Raw genomic sequence first — 15189 nt, 5'->3', positions numbered from 1 at the left:
TGCTCCTATATATTGTTGCTCATGGAGGTTTATGAGAAAATAGATGCGATGCTACCTGGTACTGTGACCTCACTTTTGTAGTAGTGATAAGAAAACAAGTGAGTTACAAGTTACAAGTGAGTCTCTTTGGCAATGTACCGTTTATACCATTGTCACACAATGATACTGATTTTTAATTTTAGCTGTTTATTTCTAGATCGATATTGTACTTATGGTGATGAAAGAGTTTTGCAGATACACAGGTGTTCTGCTTTTTCCCATTTTACAATGTATACATTGCAGTCCATAGCTGTGTCCAAAACCACATGCTAATGTTGTAGTACAAGAGACTCATCTTGAGTCTTGCTCTTGTCTCAGGGTAAATAAGACTCGGAAATTGTTCACAAGACCACTCAAGTATATGCCTCTGTGTGACATTCTTAGATATTGAAATTGAAAATACCAATAATGAATGTCATAAATAAATTCTAGATAAAAGTCATTATGCGAGCTAGCCAACTTTAAATAGGATAAGAAAAAATGAAAGGTTTAGCCTGTTAATACACTTTAACTGCTAACTGGATGTTTAGCAGATATTATTGTAGTTAGCTATGTAAGTTTAATAATATTGATACAAGTGTAAGTTATTTCACAAGGCTAGTCATGAGCCAGGGTGTATTTTTTCGGCACATTACACATTGCCAACATCTGACAAATTTATGTCCTTAAACAGTATAATTCTCTTCTTTGATGATTAGTTAACAACCTAAAACAAATGACATCTTTTTAATAATCTGAACTGAAACATATTGTGCCTGCAAAATTTGTAAGGTTTAAATTTTCATTCAAATATTCACTCAACTACCAGCTAAAGTTAACATTTAAATGATATTCATTGCTTCTTCCATAGCCTTTCTAGAGACATTTGTTCCCACTTATACTATTTTAACAGGCTAAAAAATCATTTTTTCATTTAATAATAAAAATTAGTGTATGAACCATTTTAATTTGGTTTATATTCAGTTTTCTTAAGGTTTTGAATAACGTTTATAGAATTAGGCACAAAGAAATGTTAATTTGCTTCCAAAAGTTACAATACAGTTGGACTGTAACTATACATACATTATATGGACTTTAATATTGTTTAATAGTAATAATCTTTTTTAAATAATCTTTTGTGTAGCCTGTAATAAATGTGAAATTGGCTACAAATTTCTTGTCATATTAATTTTTGTATTACGAGAAAAAATCTTAAACTGGTCTTGATTTGTCTGTCTTGCCCACACGTGGTCTTGGTCTTGACTCGGCCTCAAATTGTTCCAGTCTCACTCTTAACTCAGAGTAAGCTCTAATGTTCTTGATAACAACACTACTGCACACTGCCATACTAAAGAGTAAGCCAAAAAAAATACACCCCGCTTTATTAGTGTTATATGAGTAGCATAGTAGTGTATAGTTTTGGGTATAACCAATGTGCGGTGGGGTGAGCTGTTTTTGTATCTATCAAAATGTGCAAAGGGCCAAACCATCACTAAAAAGCAGGCAAACAATCACTACTCTCATATGATAAACCGGTTTGAGGCTGGTTTGAAATTTTCAGGGGGTTTTTTATAGTCAAAATACTTTCATCGGAGGCATCGTGCTGCTCACATGATGCTGCAAGACGTAGATCTGATGGTTCTGTAACTAGGCTGCTTCTGTCCTCTGACTATGCTACGGGCATGCTTATCTCTGCACACACAGCTGTGTCAATGAGTGGACTTGCACCAACAATCAGTTGGAAATCTGACTTTAGTGGACTTTTATCTTTGAACATAGCCTGTGAATTTATTTTTGACAAATTACTGCATACTTTATATAATATCATTATAAGATAATAGATTATAATCAATTCTAACATTCAAAATTAATGCGGTCATCAGTTTCCATCTATTTTCCATCATAATGCATTGAAGGATTTTTTTTCACCCTTATTGTTGTCCTTTATGTTTTAAATGTGTATTCAGGTCATTTTAGTTCATCAATGCAAATTACATTGATTCATCACATAATGACCTTCATCACATTGACCTTCACCTGTCGAAACTGTTAGACTTTTTTTCTGTCAAGGCAACATACGAAAGTACAATACAGCTACTTGACATGATGTCTTTCAGTTTTTGGTTAATCCTCAGTATTTATCTTTAGTAGATTTCCCCGAGGATTATTACTGTGTAATGCACTTTTTCTAATGTAATAACCACACTTCTGACAGAGGCACACAGATGAAGACAGTAGCAGCTTGCCTGCAGTTCAGGACCTGGTTCCCATCATTCACAACCAATCAGAGTACATCCAGCATCTTGAAGCTGAGGTCAAGTTCTGTAAGGTCAGTTTTATTAATGAATCCCTGTCTTTGTTGTTACTTTGATTTGTTGTTTTGTTTGATGTGGTATTATAGCAGTGGCTGAGTAATGTCACTTTTCAGTGTATCTGACTGGCACCCTCCCTACAGAACTGAGCAAGGCTCTGAACAAAGAAATGCTCTTCTTATAGATAATGCAGTTTGTTACCATGTTTTTATTATGCAGTTTGTTACTGTGTTTTTGCAGTTTGCTTGTTTGAATTTTCTCCACAGGAAGAGCTTCTTGTGATGAAGCAAAGAGTCAGAGTGGTGGTTGTGGAGAATGAGAAACTTCATGAAGAGCTTAAGGCAAAGATGGTGGAAGACACTCTGAAGGAATACACCCTCGTGGATAGCACGGTATTTAACTCTTAGTTGTGTTAGAAAAAATGGTTTGTTTGTTCATTAAAACACACAGTACACCTAAACAGTAACAGAGTGACACAAACATACATGCAAGGCTTAATTCATATTTTCCATATGATCATTTTCAGGTAAATGAAGAAACCACAGTAGATAAAATTACATCGACACCGACACCGAAACCAAGGCAGTCTTTCATTCACCAAAATGAGGACAAGTGGGAAAAAGAGCTGGTATCTGTCTCTGTATCTATCTGTTTATTTTTTTGTTTTTTATATTAGATTTGTTCAGGTTTCTTTCATTTGTCTAACATCCATATTCTGACCGTTTCAGGAGCAGCTGAAGTGTCTCTACCAAGCCCAGACTGAGACTTTGGAAGCTCAGGTGGTTTCACTGAAGTCAGTGGATCAACTGCATCAGCATGAGTCAGGTCTTACCATCAACAATGGATCATTCCCAAATGGGAACTAATGCGTGTGTGTGCATGTGTCTGTGTGCGTCTGTGTGTGCACGTGTGCGCGTGTGCGTGTGTTTTTTAGGAAGGACCTGGTGAGCTGTCAGAAAGAGTGTGAGGAGGTGAAACAGCGTCTGAGGCATAAGGAAGCGTTGGCAGCTATGGTGGGCAGTGGTCAGCGTGTTGGGGGCTTGTGTGTGAAGTGTGCCCAGCACGAGGCTGTGCTCGCAGAAACCCACTCCAACGTTCATGTTCAGGCCATTGAGAGGCTCACCAAGTGCGTGGCTGGTGCCAACATTGTTACTTAAGGCAAAACATGCTGTCATACATACATATACACATACAGGGTTTTAGTACCAGCGTAGTGCACACTCTGTCATAGTATCTGTAATAGGGATTGAAGTAAAAATGAATATAGATACTTTAGGCACTTAAGTATACAGAAATGTTGGTGTGTACAGGATTCATAGACTTAACGATTGCCTTGAAGCCATGGTTAACCCTGGAAGGTTGCTACAGCGGTATGTCTCACTGATTAGGAGAGTTTGTTCTTAGTCCTGGTATGAGTTATTCAGCCTCGCAGCAAGGTTGAAGGGGGAGCAGGTATCGACTTGATATTGATTACTGAGCTAATCAGCTGATCTGAAGATTATGTTCTACAACAGTAGTCTGTCCTTTGAGTTATCAAAACAGAAGGGCAAACCAGAGAATGCAATGCAGTTTCTGAGAACTGGCTGCATTTATCAGAGAAGCTTTACCATTTTTGAAAAGAGTCTGTGTTTCTTATTTTAAAAAAAACATCTGTTCAACTCATTATTAGAAAGATTACAAATATGTTGACATTGATCCAGACATTAACGGTTTCCTTTTCCTCTGTGCGTGTGTGTGTGCGTGTGTGTGTGTGTGTGTGTGTGTGTGTGTGTGTGTGTGTGTTTGCTGTAGAGAGCGAGACGAGTTAATGACAGTGCTTTGCTCCCTGAGGGCAGCTCAGAGTGAGGCGCAGCAGAGGGAGTGGTCTGCCTACCAGCAGGTCAAGCAGGCTGTGGAGATGTCAGAGGAAGCCAACCTGGAGAAGACCAAGGCAAGGGCCCTCCCATTTCAGCAGGCAGTGGGGCTGCAGTGATGTCTGCAGAAAGCACAGTCTCAGGGCCTCGGAGAACAGGAGTCTGTACACCTCAGAACAGCAGAAAATACCGGGTTACCCGTCTGCATTTGAAGCATTTGAAGCATGTGACTGTCATTTTAGGGCATTCTGTTTTCTAATGAGCAGGAATGAAGAAACTAATTTGCAAAGCATTCCTTGCCTTCTTTAAAATAACAGATAGTGAGGCATTGACTTAGGCCAAGGGTAACACTAGTGCCCGAATTTCACACAATGTATAAAAATATTTGCTAATATAGAAATGTGCGCCACTGTGTGCATTAAATGTGTGTTAGAGGAAGTGTTAAACACTGATAATGACTTCGGAGTACCATCTCCCCTGGAACCGGCTTTGCTGTGTGCTCTCCCAGGCACTAGTGCAGTGTGAGCACATCCAGGCTGAGCTGGCAAGACAGAGGGAGAGGCTGGAGAAGACGCTGGCCTCAGAGCAGGAGAAGATCTCCCAAGCCAGGACCATAGCACAGGCCGAGGGCAAGAGAGAGAAAGAGAAGCTCGCTCAGGCGGTCGGTCCTTTCTTTAATATGAATAACATTTGGAAACCCTTAACAGTTAGAGGCCCTAAACAGTTTGTGTGACTTTATTCCGCATGGCGTGTAAAATGTAGCTCTTGCTGCCCTCTAGTGGCTAAGAAAAGCTAGCACACATTCGCGCTTCTTGAGTTAAGTATATATATTTAAATCTGAATATAAGAACGCTGGTAACCTCATTCACATTTTGTTGATTTCCTAGTAATTATTGTTAGTGTAATGATTTTTGCCAATGCCTTGTCACACCCAGTGCCTTGACAGAAGTAGAGTAATGTGTTTTATAATATTTGTTAAAAATGCAAGTATTTGTATTCTACCACAAATGAGTCAGTTATATAAAAACCATCAACTCACTATCACATTTTATTACAAGTAGACTTTCATCAACGATGCTGCACAGAGCTACAGTGTGAAGAGGGTCCATGTGTTCTCTCTCCGCGCTAGGTGAGCTCTCTGACTCAGAGAGCGGCTGAGCTAGAGGGACTTGTGGGCCGAGGGGAGAGGGAGAGGAACTCCCTCAACACCCAGCTGGAAGAGGCCTTTAGGAAGCTCACCTCTCAGGAAGCTGACAGTAGCAAGGTTGAGCTCACCACACTCCACCCTCGCAGTAATGCTTTGGTTATCTGACCTGCTTCACCGTAACAGTCCTGCCCTGTGCACTGTGCTCTAAACTGAAAGCTGAGTTAGAACAGTTTGAATGACTTTTGCAAATCATGTGAACATTTTTTTGTTCTTCTTTTTATTTTTTGGACAGACTACTGGTATAAGTGACTTTTTAATGGTAATAAATGAGCACTAGGTGGCAGTAGAGTTATAGATATAGTAAAGATAGCACCAGAAACCAATCAGGCACAGGTCTGTAAAGCTGATGAAACAACCTTCTTATTTGATATTTGAACTTGCCATGTGAAATTTTATGTTGGAGAACTGACAAATTGGATGCAAATGGAATGTGTTGTACTTCCGACAGTGACGTTGGATGAAAGTGCGTTATGCTGAAATGCACTGTCGTGTGTGCTAGGTGTGTGGAGAGCTGCGATACCAGTTAAGCCAGGCCCAGCTTAAGAGAGAAGAGGCCGAGAGGGAGGCGCGGGACTCCAGTGCCAAACTGGGCCGGCGGCTCGAACTGACAGAACAGGTAAGAAAGACCATACGGGTTCAGCGCCGACTGTTTTTTTTTTTTTTTATTAATGATACATTCTGAAGGGTGTGTGGCATAAATATGTTTGCGCATGTACAGTTAGAGAATGCTAATATCCCTGCACGTAATAGTGAAGATAAAGTTTACAACACTTGGTAAACAGTAAGAAAAACGTATATAAAAATAATATGATAGGAAAAAAATAGAGAGAGAGAGAGGGAGAGAGAAAGAGAGAGAATATGATGAAGACAAGCGTAGAATAAAAACCACACTTCCACGAATGTGTTGATGCCCAGCCCATGTCTCTCTCTCTCTCTCTCTCTCTCTCTCTCTCTCTCTCTCTCTCTCTCTCTCTCTCTCTCTCTCCCCCCCCCCCTCCCCCTCCCTCTCTGGGTTCAGGAAGTGCAGAAGCTGGGTGCGGAGCTGAGCGGCAGCCGGCAGCGTTTGGAGGAGGCCCAGAGGGCGGAGGGCCGAGCCCGGGCGGAGGCAGCAGGCCTGGCCGAGGGTCTGAGCCGCGCCCAGCGCCAACTGCACCTCACCAGGTATCCCTCTTAATCCTATTACATGCCACAACACTGCGCCCGTGCGCTGGGGCCGGGGCAGTGCCAGCGGCCCTGCGGGGAGGCGGCCGCGCTTTATTAAAACGCCGCCAGCCACCGGCTGCCGCCGCCGCAGTCGGCCATGTGCCGGGGGGACTGGGCCGGAGAGGGGGCACACGCTGTCTCTCTGTATAACGTCACCGGGCCAAGCGTGGCACGCCTCCCCAGCCTCAGCCACCGCAGCGGGACCCACGCATGGCCTTTCTGTGCCCGCGCCAGTCCCGCTGTTTAACTTGAGGGAGATGTTTGGCACGTCGGTTCTTATGCAGCCTTAGATTTCACAGAATCCCCATAATTCTGAGAGGGGTTGGAGGGATTTGTGCAAAGTGTGTTGAAAACAGTCATGTTTGGAAGGGGATTGTTTATTAATAACTGGTGTTCAGTGGAGAAAGCGTGCATGGTAGATTTCAGGCCTTAGTCCAAACTGATATGACCAGGTTTTTCTATTTGGAAGGGGGTATTATGGCATGTTTAAGGTCTCACGTCGTTGGCTACCACAAGCAAATCGACAATTTATGTTTTCACTTATATACTTGTTGAGTTTGTATAGGAACGTGATCTCTTTCAGCGTTCTTGTTTAGCATTTCACAGAAAAACAACATTTTATGTGGGGCGTATTTTGAATCACCTAACATATTGTAGGACCATAAGTGTCCCTGACATCTTGCTGTTTTGGGCTTGTGCACTGATGCACCTCAACCCATGACTTCTTTTAGAAATTTTACTGGGTCGGTTTCTGTGGAAGTTGAATTAGAACATGACATGTCATATTATTTCATATAATGTAGCTTTTGTGTTTTGGGTAAATTTCTTATGCATGAATTCAAGTGTACATGCGTGCAGATATGATTGTCCTTGACTGAACGAGCCACTCCAGTTCTTTCTGTGATGCTCCTGTTTGCTGTATTCCAAGGTGACCTGATATTCTGTGCTTTTGTAAAGACCACAGACTGATGATACTGTGCTTGCTTGCTTTCAGACACACCAGCTTAACAACACAGTAGTGAAAATATGCGGTGCCACATGACAGCGGCCTGCATCGTACTTCCAGCGTGCAGAGCAAACTGCCATAAATTGGGTATCTAGGTAGGCAGAGTGCTTTAGTGTAGCCGCAGCTAACATATTTAGGAATATCGTGCTACTTTGAAGTGAATTACATGTGTGTTCTTTATTGTTGTACTCTGACAGTCTGTAAGTGTAAACTGTAAAGTTTAAAAAATGTGCAGTAGTTAGTACCTACTTGAAACAAGGGATTCTTGTATATATATTTATTGGCTTTTTATATATATATATATATATATATATATATATATATAAAAACATGGACATAAATACTATACTGCGATTGTAGTGATGCATATTATGATATACCTTGGACTAGCCTATATCAAAACACATTGGTGAACCGTTGTTATCACTTAATATGATATGGCCTGTACTGTTTTGACCAAAATGATTGATGTTTGTTTTATATTATGATTCATCAACACCCACAGAAACGTATAGGGCTCAAACTACATATTGCATCCTTCCACCATATTACAATTGCGAAGACCAATATTGCAGTAAGAATTAACAAACGATCGTGTGTGCAGCAGGCGGCTTTAAATGGAGGGATGAATAGCCTCACACAGCTCTTACGTGCTTGGCTGATCATAGCCTCCATGAGTGTGCTGCCACTCATACCAGAGTCATAGTCGAGCGTGGGCAGAGGAGCGAGTGTCTGCGTCCCCTGCCCTCACGCAGGCAGGGCGAGCCAACGGCTGCGGCTCCGCGTCCGACGCTCCCTGCCACGACGCACGTGGGCGGGTGCGCCGGGCAGGGCGAAGGTCATGGGGTCGCGGCAGGCCGCAGCTCCCCGTCCTACGTTTAAGACCCTTACAACCGGCGGCACGGCGCAGAAGAAAAGCCGTCGCCATCTGCACGCTGCACCCGAGGTGTCTCCGGCTTCGCTCCGACCCAGCGCGCGTCTCCGCCCCCAACACCTGGCCGGCATCAGCGCGCAGTGAGGCGTCCCTCCGTGCGCGCGCCTCTCTGCAGCAGCAAAGGCGAGGAGGGTGGCAGCCTCAGTGGGTCCGAGCGACGTGCTGGGACCCGTCCCTCTGGAGGTAGCTCGCGTGCTTCCTGTAGCATCTGAGGCAGAGCTGCACAGCTGCAGAGGAGGGACAGCATCTGCTCACCAGAGAGAGGAGGCCGAGTATTATGGCACGGTCATATATTGTTTATGAAGCATCATGAAAAACCATGCTGTTCAGGAAACATTAGCGAATAATTTGGGCCATTTGTTTACGTTTGGTAAAGTCGGTGTGTTCTTGAAGTCTGAATGCTTCGTCTGCACTCAGTATGGATTATTTACATCGATTGATGGCCAATTTGCATGCGCTACATCATCAGGGCATAATTATCAGTTTTCGGGGTTGCGGTTACATTTTTTTTAGTTTTTATTGATTGCATTACAATCATGTTAAATGGTAAAAGTGGTATAGTTCCACTATACCTATACCTATATAGTCAGTGAAATGATTCATGTTATACACACACATATATACACGTTATACATATACACATCTTTTCTGAGTAATCACAGATTTTTAATCTTTTAATCTTAATCCGTGATGATTTAATTGGTCTACACTTAAGCGGCATTTCAAATGGGCAAAATCTACTTGGATTTGTTTTGATTTTCATTTAATGTTCCATTAATTCCAAAGGTGGCAATTACAATAAAGCATTTCTTTAACTGTGTGCCACTGAAGTACATAAGTAGTACTACACATGATCAATTACTTCAACTTCCATTTGTATGGTGTTTTTTTTTTTTTTGCCTCCGTCGCTCAGTTTTCAGTGCACATTATTAATGAGTGCTGAGCTGAGGTTTGTTTGCCCAGTGGGGCGCTGATGCAGGAGCGATGTGGAGGCAGAGGACTCTGTCCTTTAAATGCTCTTTACTCCCTCTCACTCGCCCGACAAAACGGCCTGCTGAAGATCACAGAGGTTAAGCCGCTGCCCAGCCTAGCCGTTGGCAGCGCGCAGGCTTTTCCCTGCTGTACTGTGTGTGTGCGAGTGTGTGTGTGCATGCTGTGGACGTGTGCTGCCAGGGCAGGTTCTCTGGGCCAGCCATGGTGCACAGATGCAGCAGACATCTGTCCATTCTCTCCCTCTTCCTTGGGGCTAAACTTTTGCTTGCCTTATACCAACTCCACCCCCACCCCCCGCCCCAACACACACACATCGGCTATAGACCCCGTGAGGGTGCGGCCATGCCGGCCACCCCACCGCTAATTCGGGGGGCAGCGTTGGCTTTGTGGGGGACGGCCTGTCTGTCATGCACGCAGACCCTCTGAAGCTGCACTTTGATTCTGTCCTCTCCCCATTCTCATCGCACAGCCCCAGTGATCAGAGCTCCCTCCAAACGAATACTCATGAAGCAGTTGCCTTTTGTTTGTTGTTGTTGCTTTTTTTTCTCTCTCTCTCTCTCTTTCTCTCTCTCTCTCTCTCTCTCTCTCTCTCCATCTACCACCTCTCCAGCCCCCTCTTTCTCACTCTCTCTTTTTTGGGTCCTCTCCCGGGCCCCCCCAGCCCCCAGTGCATGCTGGGGGAGACAGGGAGGGCCGGCGTCTCCAGCATCGGATCATCAGCCAGCTGTGCGGTGGGCAGCCGAGGATCTGTCCTAATCCCTGCCGCTCTGTTCTCTGCCTTCTGACGGCTTTGAGCCCAGACTTTATTCCATTTGTTTGTTTGTTTTTTGTTTGCTTATGCCTTTTTGTCCCCCCCCCCACCCCACCCCGTTATTACTTGCACACCCCCACTCTACCAACATTCGGCAGACCCCATAGGGTGTAAACGGTGGGTGGGGGTGGGGGGGTGGAGCACACCAGCCAGCACTTCCTCCCGCACCAGATACTCCAATCCTAACATCCATTTTAATGACCGACCGAGAGCCGACGCTGGCACAGCGGCGTGCAGCTCAGATCCGACGTTACCGGCTTCACGGCGTGTAAAGGAACACCTTCAGGCATAAACGCGCATATGAAACGAGAGAGTATTCATGACGGCTCGGCGAAATGGCGCGAGAGCGAAACAGGCCCTAGGACAGAATGGTAAAGCACCACAGCACATTTGCAACGCCGGCCAGCCAGAAGGACACTAATTGGTCCTGGTCTCCGAGAAGTGGAGCTGCAGGAGCAGAAAGCCTATGAGGAGTTTGTGAGGCCCAATCTGCTTGGTGTGTCTGCCTGAAAAAGGAATTATTGAAGAAACAATGAGTGACCATTTGGTACCTGGTTTTAAAGCCACGTGGGGTCCGTCACAGGCCGACCTCTGTCCCGAGGCTTGAGAGTACAGTGTGAACATGAGCAGGCTAGTGCAGGCTTCCTCCTACACTAGAGCTCTGTGATAAAAGCAGAGCTTTCGTGTTTACTCTAAGCTTTGGACCAGCATGCAGAGAGCTGTGTTGCTTCTCCATGTTTGTACCGTTAAGCTTTGTAAAAAAAAATTCATGACTTCTCTTTTAATCGAACATGTTTGCAGTGTGAGATGATACATAGCCTCAGAACTGAGTGTGTTTGTACTTTTGCATTCTTCAGAGATAGACAGAGTGAGCCAAAGGCCGAATTTAAAGCGTTTTGATCTGAATGTTTGGGGTAAGTGCATGCACACCTGTCACAGAGTGTGTGGAGAGGTATGGTACAGAACTTCTTAAACCAGGTTTTGAAACACCACATTTGAACTGTGGAACTCTCATGTACCAGGCCTCTTGTGCTTTAGTGTCAGTGTCATTGACTTGCCCTCCAAAAATGTTGTCACTCCTGGTGTCCATAAAGCATTGCGGCGTCCCACTGTGGCGTTCAAAAGTTGCTCATCCCACCCCAGAATTCCATTAAACTGTGCACGCCTCTCTGCCTTCCCTCAGCCTCACAGGGGTGAGAAGAGTAGGGAGGAGTGGGGGGTTTGTGGGGGGTGGGGGGGGCCGGGCCACAACCCCCTAAAGGGCGAGAGTCGGAAAATGAATAAAAGAGTGAGCAGATGCAGCTCCACGCCAGAGGGAGGGCGCCGCCACGCGCGAGGTCTGCCGCACCACCACACTGCCGCCGACCGAGCCGGCAGGAGGCGCATGTACCATCCGACAGGAGACAAAAGATCCGAGCCTGCGCCCTTCGTCAAAAGTAGTAGCGTGGGGGGAGGAACGGGGGCGGCTGCCAGCCACGAGGAGCCGTGTTAGCGCTTTGGGGCGAGCGTGGGCGCGGGCACTGGCAGGTAGGAGGGCGGTGCGCGTGGTGCTGGGCGGCAGCCATCTTGTTGGGGGAGCAGATGGTGGTAGGGTTGGGAGAGGCGGGGCTGCTTAGCAGAACTAATCAGACAGTAACGGATGGGGCAGCTGGGACCGCTGCCGGCCAGGCGGGAGAACGGCAGTGAGTCGCCCAGCGCGCGCCGTGATGTTGACAGTGGTGTGCCCATCGGCCTGGGATGAGACCTTGCCACGTCTTCACGCCTCAACGGCAGGGGCTGCTAGCCCCCCACCCCCCACCCCAAGCACAGAGCAGGGCTTTTGTCTTCTGTCACGCTTAACCTCTTCGAAGACCATGTCGCAAAGGGCTTTTATTTGACTGAGGTTGACCCGCGTCTCTTCAAGCATGTGCATAAGCCTGATGCTGGCTTTGCACTGGCTGGGGATGTGTGCTCGTAATCAAAACATACTGTGTTTTCCCTTTTGAGTTGATATTTCATAATTTTATTTATAGGCATGATACTGTTTGACATGGAACACGGTGTGACTATAGTAATTAAACAGCATCCACACAAAATGTTAAATACCAAATGAGAAAAAAGGTGGCTGGAATTCTGAAATCAATGTACATACGTGTTTCTCATTGATATCATAAATATTGATATTTTTCTGTAGCAGCTTTTTTTTAAACACTTTAATTTCTGTTTCTAAAGAAACACAGATGTATGTATAACAAGGGAAAATGACCTCGGTAAAAAGGAACTGTAGCTGTCAACTCACTGACATCATCAGATACTAGATATAGCAAACACTGGCCTGAAAAAGAACACAGATCTGTTTTTACACCTTAGGAAGTCTGATGGGATCTTACATTTTTACTGCATATGATGATGGATTTGTTCTTGAAAAATTGTCCACCCTCATAAATGTACAATGTGTACAGCATCATTGCACAAGCTTTTCTAAAGCCAGTTCAAACGAGGGTTCAAACTAGGGGCTAATTCTGGTGCATACGTGTGTGTGTGTGTGTGTGTGTGTGTGTGTGTGTGTGTGTGTGTGTGTGTCTTTTCTTCCATGAATTCCTTACTGCCTTTTGCATACCAGGACTATGATTCTGACTGTCCTGCTGTAAATTAATATGAGCAGTATCATCTTTACATTTAGATTTGTTCATCAGTGTTCTGTAGACAGACTGTAACAGACTGGGATCACTGTTTGACTTTGTATGATGCTTTTATGTATTAGTGATTTCGCCTCTTCCGTGCTTCATGCTTCTCTGTTGGCCTATAGGACCAGATGCTATGCCAGGGGCTATGCCCCTCAATTGAGCAAGACCTCAACTCGTTTGCCAGTCATTTACTCCATTATTTAAAGCCCCGACCAAGTTCAAGGCAATTACATGTGTGTCACTCATTTGCAGCCCTGTATTGGGAACATGTAGTATACACAGGAGAATATGGGCTCTCAACCTGATTATCCTCACAAAGTGCCAATGGTCCCCCTAATCTGCCAATAACAGAATGCCCCTTGTTATAGTTGCTTTAGGGCAAATATGTAATCATGACCAAATTTTGTTTGTGCCTGATAGCACAGAAATACATGTTACTGAGGGTAGTAATTGTTTTTCCATAAAGACTTTTTTACTGTTGCCCACTGTGACATATATGATTTAATAAAATGGTGTAACAAATGTATTATTATTTAATATAGTACTTGGATTTCTAAGACATAATGCAAATTACCATTAGTAAACCAGAGCAGGATATTTGGATGTTCAGTAAAATAGTCAGCTGGGTGTTTGGTTCCTGACCTGATGTCTCAATCAGGTCTCCCTCTCCTTACCTTGACTAGGGCCTTCTCTTTGCCTTTCTCCCTTTCTAGACATGAACTAAAGTGCAAATGCAGAACACATAATAATAGAAGATCTTTTAGATATGTGGAGCTGTGCGGGGTGTGTGTAAAGGGTGCTGTTAAACTGTGTAAACCAGTCCTAGTAATGCCTTTGAGTGGAACAGTGATGGGAAGGGCTGGAGGGGTGTGGCCCTGCTCTCCGGCAGACACGCTGCTATAGGACAGAATGTTGCCAGTCCCCAGGCAAAGCGAAGGCAAATCTGTCGGGTGCAACTGTTCTCACTTGGGCCAGCTCTGCCCAGAGAAAGTGCCCTACTTACTGTTTCTGGAAGCTAGGTTGCTCTCCTTCCCGTTTCTCTGCCCATGACACCTTTTTCTTGGTCGCCATAAGGTGCGCTTCAATATAGACCGCAGGTTTAATATCCAGTCACAACGCTGGTTGTTGATGTTATATGGGTGAAGAGGTCTCCCTCTGACTGTTTGCGAACGATGTTTTTCAGATACTGCTTTAGTCAGAAGAGGAAAGGGTGGGTTAAGGATGCTGGGTCTGATAGTGCCTCTTGCATATTTTTTTCTTCTTCTCCTGCAGTTGTTACTGTGGATATCTGTTATGCTAGTTTCATCATATTTGATACTTTTGAATCCATTGTTGTTTGCCATGTTGTTCTAATCACATGATTACTTGAATGGAGCCCAGTTCTTTGTGAGCCATTGCTGAGTTCCATCCTCACACACCAGTGCGTTTAGGACATCAAAGGCCCAGTGGCCAGCGGCCCTCACGTGGGATGGCTCGCTCTCCCACTCTCGCCCAGTCTCCCTCTCCTCCTCTCCACCACTCTCCAGATGGCAGGAGCAGTCCATCACAAAGCGGACGTCCGCTCACAAAAGCCCGTCGCTAGGGAGAGGAGCGGAAGGGCCGGGCGCGACCTTCAGCCCCGCCAGCCCGACGCCCCGTCGGGTTAAAAGCAGTGTTTGTAGATCCCCTCAATGGCTGTGCCGCTTTCTTCTGCCCGGGTTTGATTCCGCACCATGGACTTGCGGGCCTTTTTTCGGAGGGGGTGCGTTTGGTGATGAAGGTGGCGCAGGCAGTGTGTGGGGACGCTACCGAGAGAAGTAGCCCTGGGGGGGGGGGGGGGGGGGGGGGGGTCTGCAGAGGGGCCCCACAGGTCAGCCCCCGGCTCGGACCATGTGTCCTGGACACCAGGGGGTGGTGGGGGTGGTAGATGAGCGCTGTTTTCATCCAGGGAGAGTGATCCGTCACTTGGGTCTTCTCACTCCCTCATCTGCCTCACATGTTTGCACCTACAGTCCTGTGCTGGCCACCGGCACACTCGCTCAGCTACCGAGGGCGGAACGTTCACAGAGGCTCGTTGACTCTCACTGTACTGAACTCACACGTGTTGTGTGCTCGCTTGAAGCAACGGCTGTTTCCGTGAATGTCATTACACTCTACATCTACACTTCTAAAAGGGTGCAGCGTTTCCAGCATTTTGTGCCTGAAAG

The 15189-nt window shown here is 45.5% G+C and overlaps 1 protein-coding gene across 3 annotated transcripts in view; it reads left to right on the top strand.

Moving 5' to 3' along the window:
• sdccag8 (SHH signaling and ciliogenesis regulator sdccag8) overlaps window positions 1–15189 on the top strand; it is a 43940-nt gene that overhangs the window by 2515 nt on the left and 26236 nt on the right. For all 3 annotated transcript variants that reach the window (XM_035531837.1, XM_035531838.1, XM_035531839.1), the window contains 10 exons: window positions 2234–2347; window positions 2597–2722; window positions 2857–2958; window positions 3059–3123; window positions 3265–3456; window positions 4122–4260; window positions 4692–4844; window positions 5313–5447; window positions 5890–6006; window positions 6409–6551. In XM_035531837.1, the coding sequence (XP_035387730.1) occupies window positions 2234–2347; window positions 2597–2722; window positions 2857–2958; window positions 3059–3123; window positions 3265–3456; window positions 4122–4260; window positions 4692–4844; window positions 5313–5447; window positions 5890–6006; window positions 6409–6551 (1286 nt within the window). The remainder of the gene's footprint in view (window positions 1–2233; window positions 2348–2596; window positions 2723–2856; window positions 2959–3058; window positions 3124–3264; window positions 3457–4121; window positions 4261–4691; window positions 4845–5312; window positions 5448–5889; window positions 6007–6408; window positions 6552–15189) is intronic.

The sequence above is a fragment of the Electrophorus electricus genome, chromosome 11 (assembly GCF_013358815.1).
Source record: "Electrophorus electricus isolate fEleEle1 chromosome 11, fEleEle1.pri, whole genome shotgun sequence".
Lineage (NCBI taxonomy): Eukaryota > Metazoa > Chordata > Actinopteri > Gymnotiformes > Gymnotidae > Electrophorus > Electrophorus electricus.
This window is presented reverse-complemented; position numbering and strand designations above follow the sequence as displayed.